Here is a 20485-nt window from a genome sequence, read left to right as displayed (position 1 = left end):
CTATTGCACCGATACGTAGAGGACAATCTACATGGGAGCTGATCCTGCAGCAATAGAGTCATAGAAGATTGTGGTTGGAAGAGATCTCAGGAGGTCATCAAGTCCAACCCCCTGCTCAAAGCAGGGCCAACACCAACTAAATCATCGCAGCCAGGGCTTTGTCAAGCCGGGCCTTAAAAACCTCTAAGGTTGGAGATTCCACCACCTCCCTCGGTAACCCATTCCAGTGCTTCACCAACCTCCTAGTGAAATAGGGGTTCTTAATATCCAACCTAGACCTCCCCACTGCAAATTGAGACCATTGCTCCTTGTTCTGTCATCTGCCACCACTGAGAACAGCCGAGCGCCATCCTCTTTGGAATGCATCCAATAGCAGCATCCCCTTTCCTTCTCTTTCACATACCCCACACCCTGGCTGCCAGGGCAGCTATTCACTAGCCAAGAGAGCAGACGATTGGTGTTTGGCCAACAGGGGGCAGTGTGATTTCAGTGGGGGGGGGGGTGCCTATGCCACATCCATTTCGCTACCCCCAAGCTAAAGATGGAGTCCCAAGAGACGCGCTCATGCAAAGCCCCAACTTCAACTCACAGCGTCCCAGAGATTCTCTAGCACAATGTGACAGGAGTGAGAGGAGCAACCTACTTTGATGTCCGGGAATTGGCCAAGGTAAGTGTCCATGGTTAGAAGCGCCTGATCCACAAGCTTCTGATGGAAATCCACCCAGAGCAGGTCATTGTTCTGAAAGACAAAAGGAACGTGCTTATGAGCACGATCAGAATGCTTCACATTTCTATTGCCAGTGATCTCCAAGCACATTACAATCTGTGAAGCCTCCCAGAGGTAGTTATTGAGTCTCTTTTGGAGGAAGTGAGGCAGACATAGCCCAGATCAAGAAGAATTCTGAGCCTCAAAAGCTTCTCTCTCTCACCAACAGAAGTTGGTCCAATAAAAAGATATTATCTCACCCAGCTTGCCTGGCCAATATCCTGGGACTGAAACAACCACAACAACACTGCATATCCCAGGTCACATGGTAGATGCAGAAATGGAACCCATAAGTCCTGATTCTCCTACTCCAACTGCTAGACCAGTGGTCACCAACCGGTTGATCGTGATCGACTGGTCAATCCTGGAGCCTCTGCCAGTCGATTGCGATCTCCGCTAAAAGTCTGGTGGCGCAGCGGGGCTAAGTGAGGTTCCCTGCCTGCCCAGGCCCCGTGCTGTTCCTGGAAGCGGCTGGCATTTCTCTGCAGCCCCCAGGGTGGAGGGGGAACGGGTCTCCACGCGCTGCCCATGCCTGCAACCCCCTCCTGCATCCAAACTTCCTCCCAGACCCCACTGCCCCAGCCCTGAGCCCACACCCAAACTCCCTCCCAGAGCCTGCCCCCCACCCCCTAACCCAGCCACCTCCTGTACCTACACTCCCCGCCCAGAGCTCATGTAGGGCTGACAGACCCTCATTGTCAATGGGCAGGATCGAATCTGGGACCTCTGGAGCTTAGTGCATGAGCCTCTACATCATGAGCTAAAAGCCAACTGCCTGTTGGCTAAGGCTTTAGCACAGACTCAATCTCTCTTTAAGCGCTACTAGATGGGACAGAACACCACACCAAGAAGGTGTGTGGGTTACGCTTGCACCCCTCACCCCCTCCTGTACCCCAGTCCCCTGCCCCAGGCTCAGCCCAGAGCCCCCATCTGCACTCTGAACCCCTCGGGCTCCAGCCCAGAGCCTGCATCCCCTCCTGCACCCCAACGCCCTGCCCCAGCCTGGTGAAACTGAGTAAGGGTGGGGGAAGAGGGAGCCATAGAGAGAGAGGGGATAGAGTGAGCGGGGCAGGCCTTTAGGGAAGGGGCAGGGCCTCAAGAGGCAGGTAGATCCAGGGTTGATCTTAAATTCAAAAAGTGATCTTGTGCGTAAAAAGGTTGGAGACCACTGTGCTAGACCATACTCCCCGCTAGGTACCAAGACCAGTCTGTTCGGTTTAATCTACCAGCCCATGCCTCGTGTGTGCGCCTTCCCCCAAATCTCTCCTTTCCTTTCCTAGGACCAACTGTCCTGGGAGACAGTATGAGTAGTAATAAAGGGCTCCGAATGCCAATGCGTCCATCTGGCATGCAGAGCTGAGAATCTCCATATTTGTGTGCATGACTCACGGCACCACAGGCTTCATCACGCTCCGGTTGAAGTCAATGGAAAAAACTCCCGCTGACTTCAATGGATCATGCCCTACATGCAGGCAGCACATCCCATGCAACTGGAATAAAGCTGAGGAGCAGGCTGGTTTTCTCCCCAAGCCAAAAAGCTGCAGATCACCTATCCCGTGAGAGCCAGAGGAGGAAGACCAAAGGAAGAGCATTCACCACAATTCAGCTTATTTGTTACATTGCAAACTGTGCTTACACGGAATACAGTTTCAATAGAAGTTTTTTTAAAAGCCATTAAAGATCTTCATCCCCAAATCAACCTGCCCACAGCAACCACAATCATTGTATCACTACCTCCAAGGTACATGCCCCAAAACGTCCACACCTTACACCTCCCTGTGGGTCTCCTCCTGCTAGAGTGACTGCCCCTTGGCTTTAAGTAGCCGTGACCACCCCCTAACACCCCTCTCCGGATGCCCCGGACCAAAAAAAAAAAAAAATCTACTGGTACAGAGAAGGCCCTGCCAGGAGCTCGTGATGAAGTTATAATTAACTCATGGAACTTGGTTGGATAAACAGACCCAATAAAACCTCTGTCTCCTTGTATAGCCCCTTTATTCATAACAGTGACATTCCCCCTCTGCTTTAGCTCCACCCCACTTCATGCTGCCCTTCCCTTTCATATCCTTGTCAGAGACTGCCCTCCAAGCCTAAAACACCCTCCTCACCCCACCCTCTCCCTCAAATCCCCGCTTGGCACACAACTCAACCACGGAGCCTGTCAGCTTTAGTCCACCCCCTGACTAGTGCCGTGACTTGCTCCTTTCAAAGCGCCACTTTTAAATGAGTGAGCGCTGTAAGGAATCCTTCTCATGCCCATTCAGCGCCAGAGCTGTTGTCTATTGTTCATCTTCTTAGATTGTAAGACTGGTGGGGCAGAGACTTTGTCTCTAGTTATCTAAAGGTTTTATACTGCTGCCCACCACTGGAGTATCTGAGCACCTGCCATGTACAGTCAATGGGGGACAAGCAGGATGAGGGAATTTTTTATTGGAGTAACGCCTGGTGGTGAAAGACAAGCCATCAAGCTATACAGAATTCAGGTCTGGGAAAGCTCAAAAAGCTTGTCTCACCACCAGGCGTTGGTCCAATAAAAGATGTTACCTTGTCTCTCTAATATCCTGGGACCAACACGGCTACAACACTGCAAACAATGTACGATCAATAGCAATCAAAGTCCCCAGAGGGCCTCACAGAATCTCTGGCGCATCTCCCGTTTGGGGGTTAGGGTAGGGTCTTTTCTATAGAGTGCTGAGTTCACCATCAGCAGGTAACTCGCAACAACGTTTCACAGGCAGCCGGCGTGAAGGGTTTAGAGGGTTAATATTGCATCTCGAGACAGCTGGTAACCATACAAGCGGCTGTGCGTTGCTGGAGATAATCAACTAACTTAACCCAAGCATGACTCGAAACGCTGCTTCCCCAGTGAGAGACCAGACATCCTGACCAGACGGGGACAAACAGTTTACCTGGGGATGGCTAATTATCCACATTTTTGCAGGGCTGAGAGAGCCAGTGCTTCCCCTGGTGCCGATGGGTGGATAAAGGATGCACCCAGTCCCCACCCGTGACATATTTGGGCCAATGTTCTCTCTGAAGCAGCTCCTGATGGCCAAAGCCATTGCTTCTTCCTAGGATCATTGCTGCTGGACAGATGTCTCGCAGCAAGGCTCCCAAGCTGAGCGCAGGAGGTAAGTGCACTGGTCCTGCGAATCCGCTCTCCCCCGGGGGCCGACCTCCCACCCCAGCATGGAGTCTCTCACCTCAGCTATTTTGTTGGTATCATCTCTCCCAGGCCATTCTGGCTCATACACTTCCTGCAAGCATTCCGTCAGCTTCTTGGAGGCCTCATGCATTGCTAGGAAAGAAGAGAGGGCAGCCTCAAAATCTGAGGGACAGTGCTTCACCAGGGCACCACGAGCCCCTCCCCATTGCTGGCAAGAACTCGACTGCGTGGAAGGGATAACAGGAGCCTGATTCTAGTTTAAGGCAAGATATTTTCCAAGCATGATCCTTGCTAATACATCTTGGACAAGCAATAACACGGACGTGTAAAAAAAAAAAAAAAAAAAAAAAAAGAAGCAGGGGGATTAAAGATCTAGTCACTCAGACAACAGGATGTTCAGTGTTCATCCTCACCTAGCAGGAGAGAGGAGAGGGTCTCCTACAAACCTACACCAGGACCACCTGACTGCTGGGAGGAGAAACCAACCTCCGCACCCCAATGTCTCCCACCAGAGCCACCTTGCTGACTCGCCTGAACAACCGTGCCAGCCTCGGGAGCAAGAGATGTGAAACCGGCGCTCCATCACCAGGCCAGTTGCTCCAGGAAACCCTATATGCACAGGGCAGGAAGAGCTATGGCCAGGAAAACCCTATTTGAGGTGCCAGCAGTCGGAAAAGTGACAGACCTCCAGTTGAGGTCTTTACCTTTTACGGAAGCCAGGTAAGTTCGAAGATCCTTCTGCAGCTTGCTGCCTTCTGCCTACAAAGACAAGGAAAAGCCAGCTGGTTATTGTTTTGTACAGAGGGAGCTGAATTCGTGCAGGACCCATCCGTGCTATAAAAAAACCACACACCATATCCACCCAGAACTGCCCAATACAGCCCAACAGCTGAGGAGCTGACACAGAACTAAGAAACTGTCTATGCAGGATGGAGCAAAGTGAACCAAGAAATCAAGGCAGATGAGGCTGTCTAGCCCAATAGACCCTGATCCCCATAGGGTGTGTCTACACTGCATTCTAAGCCAGGGTCTGTGGGACCTAGGCTTGTGGATTCAGTGTATCCAATTCACGCTTGATTATCTATACTGCATTGTAAACCTCTGCTTACCATGGCTGGCCCCGGATCTTACTGCTTTGCCAACACGTCCAGACCTGCTGACTCAGGTCCACACTGCAGAATTACAGGGTTTGGGCTAGAGAGTCACAGTGGGACTCAGGCTCTGACCCCCACACTCCTCCCAGCAGGTTCCTAGGACCTGGGTCCTGAGTGCTTGCTGACCTGAATCAGACTGATTTATTTGTGGATGGAAAGGGGGCTTGGGCTCAAACCGGAGTCAGAACCCAGGGTTAATGTGCAGTGTAGACCTACCAACAGAGGGACAGACGCTTTAGAATCACACAAAAGGAGCCCAACATGTAGGTTTGGGGGAGGTTATAAGATCTAATCAATCAAGAATACATTTCTGCTTGTATTTTTTATGTTATTGTGAGCAGTTTCAGTATGAACTTTCCCCTGGGAGATCGGAAACAGAAAACACACAAAGCGCTGCGCCCAGTGATGAGCTGCCAAAAACTTAACCACTGGTTCCCTCCTCACCCCACAAGGGGGTCGTGGCCCACCCCCGCCCCCAAGGGACTCCTACTTCAGCCAACCTCTCGCGTTCCTTGATGTCTCCCCCCGGAATCCCTGCCCAATCCACCCCCCCCCCGTTCCCTGACTGCCCCCAGAACCAGGCAGAAGGGTCTCGTGGGCTACCGTAGTGGGTGCCCACCCCGCCCCTAAGAGCCAGAGGGACCTGCCGGGGGGAGAGCTGGGGAGTCCCGGCGGTGCTTACCTGGGGCAGCTCCCAGGAAGCATCTGGCAGGTCCCTCTGGCTCCTAGGGGTGGGGTAAAGGACCACTCCCCCCACTGATCACATCAAAAAAGTGGCGCCTTAGGTACCGACACCATGGGTGCTCAGGGGCTGGAGCACCCACGGGGAAAGCTCCCTGCCCCGCGCCCGGCCCCAGCTCACCTCTGCTCCGCCTCTGCCCCCAATGCGCAGCCCTGCTCTGCTTCTCTGTGCCGCCGCCCCCCCGCTTCCTGCGAATCAGCTCTTTGCGTGGGAAGCCGGGGGCGGGGGGGAGCCTGGGAAGCAAGTGGCGGCTTCGCGCTCAGGCCCAGGGAGGCGGAGGTGAGCTGGGTCGGGGAGCGGTTCCCCTAAGCTCGCCCCCCCCCCCCCAAGGTTACCTGCTACAGCACGGGCGGCCCTCCTTGTGCCCCCTGCCCACCTCTGCCTCCCTGGGCCTGAGCGTGAAGCCACCGCTTGCTTCTCAGCCCTCCCCGGCCTCCCGCGTGAACAGCTGATTCGTGGGAAGCCGGCTCGGGGCGGAGAAGCCAAGTGGGAAGGCGCATTCGGGGGTGGAGGTGGAGCAGAGATGAGGTGAGCTGGGGCCGGGCAGAGAGCTGCTGGTGGGTGCTCTGCACCCACCAAATTTTCCCCATGGGTGCTCCAGCCCTGGAGCACCCACGGAGTCAGCGCCTAAGGCGCCACTTGTGGCCGGTTGTTAAATTTAGAAGCGGGACAACTGGTTCTAAAAGGGCTTCTAAATTTAACAACCGGTTCCAGCGACCCACTGGCTGTGCCAATGTAGGGGCTAGACAGGGACACTGAACTGTTCCATTTCCTGTCCAAACTGGGTGAAGCTGCAGGAAGCAAACAAATAGCATGAATGGTGATAACCCCAATGTATTTTTTTTTTAAAAATGTCATTCAGTGGCCCCTGCTGGATTTTGCAGATTTGGAAGCGAACAGTTAAGAAATAACAGTTATTCTGGTTTGCTTTTTGGAATTAAGAGGCAATCAGACACCATGGTGATGGATACAGTAGAAGAACCGAGATGAAAACATCTTACATTGCAAACACCCCCACACACACACACTTTGGAAGACCTCAATACTGAATGATGCAAATGTTGCTTTTTATTAAACACTTAAAATATACACTGGGCCTGACTCACCACTGCCTTGCAACGTGTCATCACTTACATCTGTGTAAAAGGAGGTGTAAACATATTACACCAAGTCAGAAAAGGAGTATTTTACACCCACTTTGTGCAGATGCAACCACCACCACAAAGGGGCAGGCAGCGGAGAGGTAGGCGCAAGACAGCCAACGCATGGGGTGTGACAGACAGTCTATGGATTCTGTTTTCGTTTGGATTTTTGTTTCCACCCTCCGATCCTTCGCAGTGGAGCGAGCGTTGGCTCAGATGGCATCAGAAGCCTAAGGGTCTTCTAGGAGACGCAAAGGTTGAAGAAGCGTAGCTCACGAAAGCTCATGCTCAAATAAATTGGCTAGTCTCTAAGGTGCCACAAGTACTCCTTTTCTTTTTGAGAGAGACAGGTGTCCTTAGAGGAAAAAAACAGGTTTGGTGTCCCTATATTGAACACTTGCATTTGCTAGCTCCGGAACTCTACGAGGATGCTAGAGGGCGGCCGTTATGCTGTGCATTAGCATCACACATTCTGTTACATTTCCTTTCCCCGTCGTCCTTCCCAGCTTGAATTTTCCACATGGTGCCCTCGTATAATGCATCTTGACAGGCTGATGAGGGAGCTTGCAGGCTCTCTCTGACAGCTTCAGACTTAGTACCTTTGTGGAAGCAGCTGTTTCCTATCATCCACCACTCTTTGGGCGCCTGCCTCTTGCCCTCAGCTCGCCTTCCCTAAAACAAACAGAGCTCATGCCGATGTCTCTGGTGTTCCAAACACTGCTGTACACACTGAGCAGAGATTCCAGCAGGCCCCCTCCAGAATTCTCTCTTCCAGCAGTTGATGTGGCAAAGTTGAGCCTGTGCTAAATTCAGAGGGCTTGGGGGAAAAGGAACAGTGACCACATGTGCTGCAAGAACAGAACTGCAGGGTCTGAGGGTCCCGGAAATTGGGCTCCAGCCCAAAAGTCTACACAGCAGTGAAACAGCCCCCTGCCCGCCCCCCCCTCCAGCCTGAACCCTGTGAGCCCAAATTGGCTGGCACAGGCCAACCATGGGTGTCTAGTTGCTGTGAAAACATACCTAAAGGGTATGTCTACACTGTCACTGGAAGGTGTGATTGCAACAGGTACACCCATACCCGAACTTGCTTTCATCGAGCTAGATCCAAGCTAGCTCATGTAACTACACCAGTTAAGTGGTGGCAAGTGGGCAGCAGTACAGACTAGCCACTCATGTATGTCCCAGGTGGTCGGGGCCTGCCTGCCGCAGCTTCATTACTGTTTAATTCAAGCCAGCTTTGATCTCGGGTGCAGCAGTCACACCTCTTGGTTGCAGAGTAGATATATCGAGTTACAGCCTGGCAATGCCAAGGGAAGTTGGCAGGTGAGGAAGGGAGATGGGCCATCAAAGGCTGTCACACAAAAACAACCCTGAGGGTAGCGTTTTTCAAATGCGGCCACCCGGAGCTTTTCCTGTGGCCACAGCCTCATGGGGTTGGACACAAAGCAGTGGCCCCCTCCCACAGGGCCACAAGCAGGAGTTGGGCCCTGCCCTCCTCTGGAGCCACAAATGCAGGAGGAGCAGACAGCCAGTGAGTTCCCCATGTTCCACAGGGGAGGGAGACTCGGGCTTCAGCCCTGGGGAGGCGGGAGGCAGGCCGGCCCTGCTTGTGAGGCTTCGGGCTCCAGCCCTGCACCCTGACCACGGGTGCATGCCCTCTGCTCTCACACACCCCCTGCATCGCCCCTGGCCCCCGCATCCATGCTCCTACTGCCCAGACCCCCTGCTGTCTCCCTATCCACCTCCACATCCAAGGCTTAATTTTGTTCCCTGACTTGCCACAGCTGAATAAGTCTGCTTGTTAATACCACTTTTCACAGCCTCCCAGCTACCTACTAAGCCTGCTGTGAAATGACATTAACAAACAACTTTTTGCAGCCAGAGACTTACTAGAAAAGCAAAAAACAAACAAAAAGACAGACAAGAATGTGCAAAACACCTTATTTCTGTTTCTATTCTGTTTAGGTCCAGTAAAGAATAGAGACAACTGTACATTGTTTTTATTGAGTCTGCAAAAAAAATTTTACATAAATAAATTGCAATGATTTGGACATGTATCTGTGCATGTTTATTTGCTTTTCCTAAAGTTAATTAAGTATTTTAGGAAAAATTGTCAGAGCAGCCACCAGCAAGAGTTGGTTGCCACACTCTGAGGACCCCTGCTCCAGGACTTTCATTCTGTGGAACCGGTGATTCCAGGCTAGCGGAAGGGTTGCAGGGAAGGAGGGATCCTTGATAACCACATTTTCCAAAGTAACCTCAAATTTTGGGTGCCCCTATTTTCGCAGTGTCCAACATCAGGCCTCATGAACTAGCACACAAGGAACATCCTCCAGATAACTCTCCTCCTGCACATACGGCGAAAGTTGGTAAACTAAAGATGGAAGCATCCAGACTTAGAAGCCACTGCTGTATTCATCTAGGTGGAATATACGGGCCCAAAGAGTCAAAAGGTGTTAACACAACACTGTTGCTATCCAGCGCTGAAAATGTTAAGCAAAACTCGGGGTTTGGTGTGCCGAGACTTCAGCTTGCTTAGTACCATGGCAACCACAAGATTAAAAACTCTTTTTGACCTTGTATTAAAGATACCAAAAGGAAGGAAACAGTGAAAGCTTTTGATATGTAAAGTGTTAAGTAAGGCTTCCATTTTAACAACCTCCCTTGTTCTTTCCCTTTAGCTGTACAGTTTTTACAAAGAAAAACCCCTTTTGACAGGCTCTTTGCTGGTATTAAAGATGGCAATACCGGTCCGTCTGGGGAAACAAGAGGTTAATCAAGATGGGCTGGAGCTGTTGAAATCTGATCCCATTTCCTAGAAGGCCAGACGGGACAAACACCTACAGAAAAGGAGACAAGAACAGCAATGACAGGAAATGCAGCTTCTGTCTCTGGCATGGACTTTCACCTGCAGCCTTGCTGCTGGAAGACACAGGTGTGGTACATGTTCTTACCAGCCACTCTGGGACCTGGCATACTTGTACCAGCATCAGGCTGTTTAAGGCCTTGCTTTTCACTGCCTTTCTGGCTCTTACTAGACAGAAGGCCTGGGGAGAAGGATAGGAAAAAGAAGAAATATGGTGGGGAAGGAAAAGGACACATGGGTGACAAAAGTCTCATGTCCCAGCTGGTGACTGGGATTTAACCAAAGCAGATGGAGGTGGAGATGTCAGTTGGGTCCCTTTCTCTGGCCCAGTCTGGTCAGGACATCTCTCTGGATTAGGATGAGTAAGGCCCAACGCTGGTATGTAACTCCTGGGTCCCAAGAGATGGTGGGGAAGGCAGCCATGATGGTAAGCTCGCGGCAGCTGTTGGCAGACAGCTTCCTTCTTCTTTCAGTCAGCCACTGATGTGTTCACTTCCCAATTTTCCCCTCACATATCTTTTCTTTTAAGGACCCCAAAAAGGCAGTGATGAATGGAATAGCCCATGTCCTCATGATTTTGTTCACCAGTTAGGCCCAATTTTCAACACACCAGTTTTGGTCCTTTGATTTCCGGTCCCGCAGTTTCTTGTTTAGCTGGCATGATCTTAACACAGTCCTTGAATTATATCAGGTCTTTTTGGTTGAACCGATTCAGTCCATCTCCCTTTTGTACCTTTTCCCAACAACATTTGTTGTGATAGGTCATGACGACATTGTGAACTTTCACCATTTTTTTTTAAATACACACATACACAAGCTCGCAATGTGGGGAAATGTGTAGGCCCAGTTACTACAACACAACTTGTGAAAAATCTGACCATACACGACCAGGCGCTATCAGAGCTACAAATGGCAGGGTACATTTCCATCAGATGCTGGTCTCAGCCAGTCCCAAAACACCACAAGAACATCCAGCTGCCCTGGAACGCTCTGGGGATTGTCTGGCAGCAAATTTATAAACAGATGAAAGGATATACTTTTAGATATAGTGCCTAGTAGATCGGTCATGGGACACCATTCCAATACACTCTGTAAATCCTGGTGAGACTATAAACACATCACACATGGAAAAGTGGTAGCAAAAAAACCACCATCCCCTTTCATTCTCCACCTGTTGCCAATGCCTGATGTTTCAGAACAAGACAACCCCTCATCATAACATGCACTTCTATCTAGAATATTTTATGCAGATTTCAGCTCTGTAGCCAGTTCCCTGAATGTTCCTAAACTCCAGGGTAGTTTGGGTCTGTGGATCTGAGGCAGGTCCGTACCCAGCATTTCCTTTATTTGTTCCATGTTAGCCAGTGATTCCATGAAGAGGTTGTTTTGCATTTAAGAGCAGCTCCCTCACATATAAGAAAACTGCCGGGTTTTATTTTTAGCATTAACGCTTCCCCCAAGAACCTTTAGCAACTGTGTTTTCTGCATACACCCACCAGCTGCATCTGCAAGCTGCCCGTAATGGCTCCACTCCCGTTACATATGTCCAGCCATGACAGTGCACAAGCAGCTTTCAAGAAGCAGCCAGGCACGGTCAAGGATTCCACGTAGAAGAATTAACGCTCCGCTCTGTAAGTGGCCACTTACAAGATGCTCCATAAAGCCCTGAGGGCAGAATTAGAGACCAATAGACAGATCCCTGAAATACAGGCCGTAAACCCTTTACTCAGCATTATTTTTAATCTAAGGGGGGAAGAAGGTTGTATCTTTTTTGGGCTGGTCAGAAAGAAAATGTGGTTGCACAATATTCTTTAAATGATCACAAAGATAGAAGGATTCAATGAAATATCTATTAAAACCCACAAATGCCAAGAAAGCCAAGCTAAAGTGGAAGATCACCACGGACTCTGGGTCAGCTGTGGGAGTAGTTAACTTTCTGGTATCAGCAGGACGTCCATCCTGAAAGTTCAAGGCATCTTTCCTTAACTGTGTCTGAGGAAAAACACAGCCAGCGTATGAGCTTTGCGCACACAGAAAACAGCACACTCCCCAGTTTAGCAGGGCACAGTTAAGGAGGCTCACTGAAAATTTAGTCCTGAAGGACACTGCTCATTGGATTTTGACTTTGGCACTTTTACCAAAATCAGAAGAGACACCCAGCTCCTGTGTCTGAATGTATGGGCAACTAAATCCCATATCTCCCCCCAGTAGCAGACTAGCCACTGGGCTGATAGGCGACCCTACAAAAATGGGTGCCCCCACATGCCGACAGGAGCGCCGGGTAGGGCGGGGGAAGCCACTGCACCCAGAACCTGCTCCCCGGCAGGAGTGCTGGGTGACAGGGAAAGCCCCTGTGCCCAGACCTCAGCTGCAGCCCTGGGACTAGAGGAGCTCTAGCTTCTTGCCATGGCCTCAGGGCTGGGGGAGCCCTCACTCCCCACTATGGCCCTGGGACCAAGGGTGGGGGGGCAGAAAGGAGAAGGACAGCAGGAGGGGGTGGAATGAGGTGGACCATGGGTGGGGCTGCAGGCAGAACTGGGGCAGGACTGCAGGAGGAAGGGGTTGGGAGGGGCCAATCACTTGCTCTGGCCCAGGGCCCCACAAAAACTAATCCACCTCCCCGCGCCCACCCCAAGAACTAGGAAACAGCACTGCTGAAAGCAATCAGATTCTGCAAGCTGAAGAGGAATGTTTTGCTCTGCACAAGGGGCACCCACACCAACTGGTGCATACGAGGGAGGGGTGGTGGGGAGTGGTGCTGACCTCAGCCCTGATGGAACGAGTCTAGAAAGACCCAACCCTCGCCAGTAACAGTTGCAGCTCCCAGCCATCACAGGAGAGCAAGAGAGACAGGAACCCTTATCAAAAACATGCTGTAAAACCGTGTAGACCAGCCCGGAGGTTCCACATGAGTGACAGACGCCAGGGTATCAAAACACAGCAACTCCGCCAGCCGGGAGCAGGTACCATTTGCCATGTGCCAGGCCTGGATTCCACGCCAAGCCTTCAACTCTCCTCCCTCCCAAGCCAGTGACATTCAGAGACATCGGGCAAGTAACATGGGTCCAACCTCTCAAGACAAGGGTCCCCCTTCACTTCTTCCAGCATGCCCCCTATTCCCAGTTCTGGGTGACATGCATTGGATGGCTAGGGGCTATGATGGTGGCAGTATACAAAATAACATTTGGGCAAGGGAGCCGGGGGAGGGGTGGGGGTGCATTCCAAGGATCCAGGCTGGAGGTTAACAGCCAAATTTAGCCCATCACGAGGAGGAGACTAACAGCCCAGTTGTGACGCCTCGTCAAGCCCTGTAAGACCTAGTGTGTGTGTGGTCATCTACAGCTCTGCAGAAGCAAGGCCATGTTCAGCTCCTGGGTCACATAGCAAAGTCCACCTGTCTAAGCAGAGAGCTCCTACCATTCGGAGGGAGAGGGAGAGAGATTCTTGCATTGCTTTGAATGGACACAGGAAGGTTTATACAGCATGGGCTCTCTTCCCCCCCACACAAACACACACTTGGAGAAACCACAGGATGCCTTGGGGGAAGGAGAGAGCTAACTTATCTCTGTCCTATATTCACAAATAGCCCCATACCCAGAAACACCCAGTGAGACGACTCAACTCAGCCACAGAACCCGGGGCCCCTCTGACTTACTAGCAGACAAGGATTGGAGCCATCTGCAGTGTTTCCCTCCCCTCCTGCTTCAATAGCACTCTGGAGGTCAAGTCAATTCCAGCCCACTGAAATGCTAAATTGGATACAAAGCTTTAATTCCTTGCTGCAAGAGATCAAGGCCCAGACCCAAAAAGGTATTTAGGTGCCTAACTCCCATTAGTTTTAAAAGCCAAGGAACAGTGACCACATGTGCTGCAAGAATAGGAGAACTGCGGGATGGGAGGGTCCCAGAAATGCCTTGGCTTGAAAGCCAATGGGAGTTAGGCACCTAAACATCTCTGAGGGTCTGAGCCCAACTTTTCTCAAAACTTAAGTTTTGGTCTAAGGTGCCTTCTTTGGAAAGGTCTACATGGGAAAATTGTCCACACTGCAGAATAAGCAATTGCACACCCGGGGTAGATCCTCTATTCAGTCACTTTATTCTGGAATGATTAGTGCAGTTTGCGAGCACACTAATCGTTCTGGAATGGACCGTTCACGCAGGGAGCTATTCCAGAAATGCTTATTCCACAACAGCTATTCTGGTCAGTTTCCCTGCATAGACAAGCCCTTTATAAGGAAGTCCACAGAAATCTTATCTATATATAGAGCTCTTTTTCCAGCATATCTGAGCCAACATCATAATAATTACCCCTGGCAGTTTCAGAGTGCTGCACAATCAAACTAATCCAGGTTTATGACACTCCCTGCAAAAACAGGCACCATCCCTTTTTCACCCATGCGGAAATTGAGAGGCAAAGAGGACAAGTGACAGATCAGAGGCTACACAGCAGCTCCCAGTCCTATGATCAACTAACTGACTGGTATAGTTTCTCCTTCCTTGTCCTGTCCCCTAAGAAGAGAACAAAGAGGGCAGCATGAAACTGAACATCACATCATTCAGGATACACAAAAATTAAACGCTTCTTCACTCCTCATATTGATGCACTATGGAACTCACTGCTGCAGGAGGGTGGCTAGATTTAATGGGGGGGAGGGGCTGGGTGGGCAGGGAGCTGTTTTTTCCCCTTTTAAAGAGTCAATTCCATGGCCGCTGATGGCTAGTAAAGCAACAAATATTAAGGGCAAACTGCGTTTCACAATACCACATCAGCCACGAGCAGCCAGGGAGAAACGCTTCTCTCCCATATAGAATACTGCACAATCACGGAGACCAGCCACTGGGGTTTTGCACTTGCTTTTGAAGCACCAGCTCAGGCAGCAGCGGTACAGAGGCCTTGAGAGATTCGTAGGCGAGTCTCTGGATTAGAGGAGTCTCACGTGAGACCGAGGGACTCTAAAAATCTCATCATGGGACTCTGCATTCAGCAGCAGAAAGGGAGCTATGGCCGAGGAAGAGGCCCGTGACTCGTTTAGGGACGTGATGGAAGCACACTTCTGAGTTTTGCTGTGCCCTGGGCATTACGCAGCAGCGGCTAGCAGACGCTGGACAGGCTCCTAGGTCCACTCAGTGATGCTGGATGACCTAGTCGGTCATTCTGTTACTAACGTCTGTGGTTCTGGGACTCGGGGACAGGCCACAGAAAGGCAGTAGAACAGGCGCTGAACAGTACAGGCACAGAATGGGTTCTCTGGGGCTGGGGACCTATGGATGCAGTAGCAGGAGGGGGAGGGGTGCATGTGGAAATGGGCTCTCTGTATGCATGAATAAGGGAGAGGGAGTCGGAGGAGTGGGAAGGAAATTCTGTGGCTGGAGGGGGAGGGAGGGAGCCAGGCAGAGAGACTGATTGGTGGGAGAGGACTAGGAGGTTGGTCAGGAAACAGCTGAGAGATATTAAAACCAGTGTATCCTTTAATACCCAGTACAAATTAAAGAGTTCCTGTTGCGTGTGCAACTCCCACTTGGGGACTCGTCCCATCCCTCAGTCTTAAACAATGGCTATTGGGAAATCTTCCAGCATTCAGGTTTGCCTTCTTATGCCGAGATCTCTACGACCCTCTCTCTATCACAGTTATCCTGTCCCCTTATTCCTGTGTGGGGAAGCTACGGGATCACACTTAGCTATTTCATCCTTTCATCATAAATCACTCCCTCCAGCCCACTCGGCCTTTAGCTTCTCTTTTCCAAAATCTCTCCCATTAGCTACAGTTTCCAGTCTAAGTGACAGTGCGCTCTAGATAGAGAATATGATGTGGCAGTTCTGTATAAAAAGCCTACAAATCAATGAGTTTTCTTGCCATCCTACAAACATACATTTATTTTTGTGCTGTGTTTGTACAGCACCTAGCACAATATGTCTTGGTCCATGACTAGGACTCCTAGGCGCTATTGTAACAGAAATACATTTTGTTAAAATGCAGCAGTGAAACATTTTAACACAAACAGGATTGGCTGGATTTAGCAAACAGGTACAAAAAGGGAAGTAATGCTGTGGGCTCTCTCAGCTGTGTATTTCCTTTCACCATTTATGCGGTTTGTTTACTTTTTTGCATTTCACTCAGCTGAGGAACAGTAAGGTACATTGACTAATGTTATGTTGCATTTCTAATCAGTTTAATTTTCTGGTTCTCTGGCCCTAGCACAATGCGGCTGGCGGGCTGGGTTTCCCGCACTGCCAGAGGAATGCACGCAGCAAACCACTGTTAAAACTAAGTTTATAAAAGAGGGGGAAATATGGAAAAATCTTGCTACTCAGATTTTATTCAACCTAAATTTTAGATCTAAATTGGCCTTTTTCCAATACAACGTTACCTGCCATGTGGCAAGGAAATGAAATAAGAGATTAACGTGATCTGGTGTGTATGCACAGTAGGGGGCTTACAGGTGGGTGGGTAACTTGTGTGATTATGGCTTTGTTTGTAAGTGCCTTCATTGCATGTTCATTTCCAAAAGCCCCCTGCAGCGCTACGGCCCTGTGTGTAATTACATATCACCAATTCGCTTACCAGCTGTTTGTTGAAGTTCTGCACGCACTGCTCAAACTGCTCGTCTTTCGTTTCGTCCGCTTTGCCGAGCTTCTGTAAGACCTGCAAGCGGGGAACAGAAGAGGGGCTTTAACCCGGAGGTCACAAGGCTGACACGAAACTGTAAAGAGTCAGGAGCAGAGACTGTGGCAGCTTCTTGGCTCATCCAGTCCCTGTGCTCAGCAAGTCAGAGATGCTTTGCAGAGCTGAGAGTCAGGGTGAGCTCATGCCTGCTCAGCCCTGCTGGGAACGCTACATCAGCGATCAGAGCCCGGCGTCCACCCAGGGTGAGGGCGAACGAGGCAACAGCAACGGGATAGATGCTGCCTAGTTTTGTTTAGGAGGCCAGCAAAGGAGGGACCCCGCCGCCGCGCACCTTGTGCCGAATGGGTGTGACACACTAACTCTGGGGTCCATGAGCAGGGAATCCTGAGTGAGCAGCATTTTATACCCACTTTGCACAGGCATAAATGATTGCATGGGGTGCCAAACGGTGAAAAATTAGGTCCAGTCAGGAGATCATTTTTTTCCCCTCCCAGGATTGCTGGACTGCCCAGCCCACGAGAGGGAAGGCAACTGAGGGTATATAAGGCAAGAGAGAGACACAAAGGGCATGGACGAGAGAGAGAGAGAATACCACCTTCCCCCCACTCCCTCTTCTCTCTCACACACACACACAGAGTTTGGGATACCTGGCTGCTAAGGGGTAAAAGGGCCCTAATCACATAGGATTCAATTCCAGCTGGTGCCAGAGGAGGCCAGGGGACCATGCACCCATCTGTCTCCCCACACCCGATAACCACACCAACCAGCTAGTCTCCTCTCTACAGCAAGAGCTCTTTGCACCACACAGCTGGCCCCAGGCCAAAGTAAATCCTTATCAGGGCACTTCCCCTATCAGGAGTTCCCCTTCAACACACTCTCCACAGAGTGCTTGGGCACTTCTGGTCCAGGGAGACCCACCACGATACAACCTGTCACAGGCAGCGGGATAGATTCCAGCTGTAGGAGGCGGCCAGGACTGACTCGCCCTGCCTTGGGCAATTTCAGTCCTGGAGCCACAGGGGAGGAGAGAGAAGGACATTGATGGAGGGGGGGAGAAGGCCCGCTATGCATGCTGTGTGCAGAAAGGGCACGTGATATCCCCAGCCAGCCACTGGGTTCAGAAGCATGGGCTGGTCATGAATAGAACACATGGAGGGTTACATGCACACACAGAGCATTACACACACATGGATTATGCTTGAAGTAGAAAACGCAGCCTAACAGACATTAATTCTGCACCCCGAAACCTCCATCAGCAGCATAAATCCAAAAGCATAAGCGTGGGGGGGGGAGGGGGAAGAGGTACACAGCATGGCCCTAAGGCTGTAATTAAGGATATCAAGCTATTCAGGTTCACTTGAGAAGCTCTCCAACACCACTACTTAAGCCAGGAGAGAGCCCCCCAGTTAGGGTTGCCAACTTTCTAATTGCACAAACCCAAACACTAACTGCCTCCGCCACAGCCCCACCCCCACTCACTCCATCCTCCCTCTCGCCACTGCTTGCTCTCCCCCACCCTCACTGACTTTCATTGGGCTAGGACATGGGGTTGGGGTGTTGGAGAGGGTGAGGGCTCCGGCTGGGGGTGCAGACTCTGGGGTGAGGCCAGAAATGAGGGATTCAGGAGGGGGCTCTGGGCTGGGGCACCAGAAACCCTTTTTGATTAGGCGTTCTGGTCCAAAACCTGACACTTGGCAACCCTACCCCCAGGTGGATGCACGCATGGTGTGCACGTCCCTGTGGATCTCTGCAGCCAGGGCCCGGCACGCCTCACCCACAACTAGGCTGCCTTCGAGGAACCAGCGGACATGGCAGCCTGAGACCTATGTGCCCATACAGGGCTGCATACCACACCACACTTAACCACGAGGGGGCCACCACAGACTCCCTGTTCATAGTCCTACCCGACTCTGCCAACAGGTAGAAGCAGAGACTGGATTTCCTAGGTGCCCTGGCCCTCCTCTGCTACTCACTTGGCCAGTTAAACTTTCCAGACCAGGCAGGGGTGGCAGCACCAGAGTCCACAGAGCCTCCAAACAGGTGAGCAGGGAAAAGCCCAATCCCTCCTGGCTGCAGGGTGTTGTGGGTGAACTGAGGTTGGAGGAATGGGGCCTTTCAGCTGGGAGAGCGCTGCAAAAGTGCACCAACTCAGGTTTCCAAGAGCCACGCCCTCTACGAGGCCTAGCAGCACTGCGGCTGGTTATTCTCCATTCCCCCAGCTCTCTGGTTACAAGGGAAGCTACCCCCTTGCTACCCTGTCCCCTTCTGCACCCTCCCCCAGACCTTTTGCTGCCTGCAAGCGTGCATGGGATTAACGCAGGTGGACAGCACCCAACTGACATACCGGGAAAGCAAAGCTCACTCTCCCTGCATGGAACACGCACACAAGATGGGCCCTGACACTTTCACTCGCAGCAGAGGGGATCAGCCTCCGTGGACCATCAAGTCTGGATCCTCTCGGAGAAGGCCACCAATACATGCGTATGGGCGGGGCTAATAAGATGGTGCCTTATGGGACAACCACTAGGGATTTCTCCCAGCTCAGGGAGACTGCAGAGGGCAACAGCACTAGCCACTTCCGTCAAGCCAGGAACCTGGAAGCTGAGTGACCACAACTTAAACCCTTTGGCCACCCGCCTCCCTGGGTGTCGCTCCTGCCGGAGACAGCAGTGGTGGCTTTGCTAGCATGACAGAAATCACACCCTGCATGTTATTTTTGAGCACGGTTAAGGCAGACTTAGTGCAACGGCACTTAATGCACCCACTGGCCAGCCCATGCGGTTACACAGCCGGCTGATGACATTAGCCGTGCTGACACAGCCCGTGCGAGGGCTTGGAAGCCTTCCTCAAGGTCGCGAGCACCAGGGAGGTGCAGCAACTCACACTGGAGCCGTGCGTGATAAAGCTGTTTAGTCATTCAGCACCTGGTCCGCACAGCCCCTGCTCAGGCTGTGGTCAGATTATCTAGATTAGCGTGACAGTGTTTCACTCCTCTGCCTGCGGGGGGAGAATCTCTGGGGTGTTCATGTAACACCGAGGAAAAAAAAAAAAAAAAAGAGACACCTGCAACTGTGATGAGAACTATCTTCCTTGGGACTGGGGATTGACCTGGAGTGAGAAGTCTCTACAATTTGAGCTAAAGGAACAGGTGCTGTAGCTGAGAGCTATAAAAGACCCTTTCATGCTCAGTGGGTCAGACGCACAGCAGGACACGGACACACACCCCAAACAGACAGTGGGTTAGGGTTGCCAATTTTCTGATTGCAGAAAACTGTACACCCTTCCCCCTCCCCCCTCCCCCATGGCTCTGCCCCTACCCTGCCCCTTCTCTGAGGCCCCCCCCCCACTTGCTCACTCCATCCCCCCTCCCTCCATCGCTTGCTCTCCCCCACCCACTCACTTACTCATTTTCACTGGGCTGGGGCAGGGGATTGGGATGCAGGAGGGGATAAGGGCTCCCGGTGGGGGGCATCGGGCAGGCAGTTTGGGTGCAGGGGGTGCAGGAGGGGGCTCCAGGTTATCGGTGGGGCCAAGGGGTTCAGAGTTTGGGAGGGGGCTCCAGGCTAGGGCAGGAGTTCAGGGTTCAGGTTCTGAGAGGGAGCTTGGTTGCAGGAAGGGGCTCAGGGCTGGGGCAGGAGTTCAGGGTTCAGGAGGGGGTGCAGGCTCCAGGCAGCACTTACCTCAGGTGGCTCCAAGGAAGTGGCAACATGTCCCTCTGGCTCCTAGTCAGAGGGCAGCCAGAGGGCTCTGCACGCCGCCCCTGTCCACAGGTACTGCCCCCGCAACTCCCATTAGTCGCAGTTCCCGACCCATGGGAGCTGCAGAGCCGATACTCAGGGTGGCACTTTTGCTGCAGGCAGGGGCAACGTGTGGAGCCCCCCTGGATGCCCCTGCACCTAGTAGCCGGAGGGACATGCTGGCTGCTTCTGGGACGCGTGCGAAGCCGGCTGCTGTGGCCAACTGGACTTTTAGCGGCCCAGACAGAGTTGCCAGGGTCCCTTTTCAACCAGGTGCCTGGCAACCC

At 51.7% G+C, this 20485-nt stretch overlaps 1 protein-coding gene across 10 annotated transcripts in view; it reads right to left on the bottom strand.

Annotated features, from left to right (window-relative positions):
- BIN1 (bridging integrator 1) overlaps positions 1–20485 on the bottom strand; it is a 162794-nt gene that overhangs the window by 76448 nt on the left and 65861 nt on the right. For all 10 annotated transcript variants that reach the window (XR_012154183.1, XM_073305015.1, XM_073305016.1 and 7 more), the window contains exons 2-5: positions 16399–16479; positions 4637–4691; positions 3970–4064; positions 644–739 (exon numbers count right to left, since the gene is read on the bottom strand). Coding sequence is in view for 9 of the 10 variants with exons in the window: in XM_073305015.1 (XP_073161116.1) it covers positions 644–739; positions 3970–4064; positions 4637–4691; positions 16399–16479 (327 nt within the window). In the remaining variant the exon portion in view is untranslated. The remainder of the gene's footprint in view (positions 1–643; positions 740–3969; positions 4065–4636; positions 4692–16398; positions 16480–20485) is intronic.

The sequence above is a fragment of the Lepidochelys kempii genome, chromosome 11 (assembly GCF_965140265.1).
Source record: "Lepidochelys kempii isolate rLepKem1 chromosome 11, rLepKem1.hap2, whole genome shotgun sequence".
In the NCBI taxonomy this organism is placed as follows: Eukaryota; Metazoa; Chordata; order Testudines; family Cheloniidae; genus Lepidochelys; species Lepidochelys kempii.
Note: the sequence above shows the minus strand (reverse complement) of the source record. Positions and strands in the feature narration are given on the sequence as shown.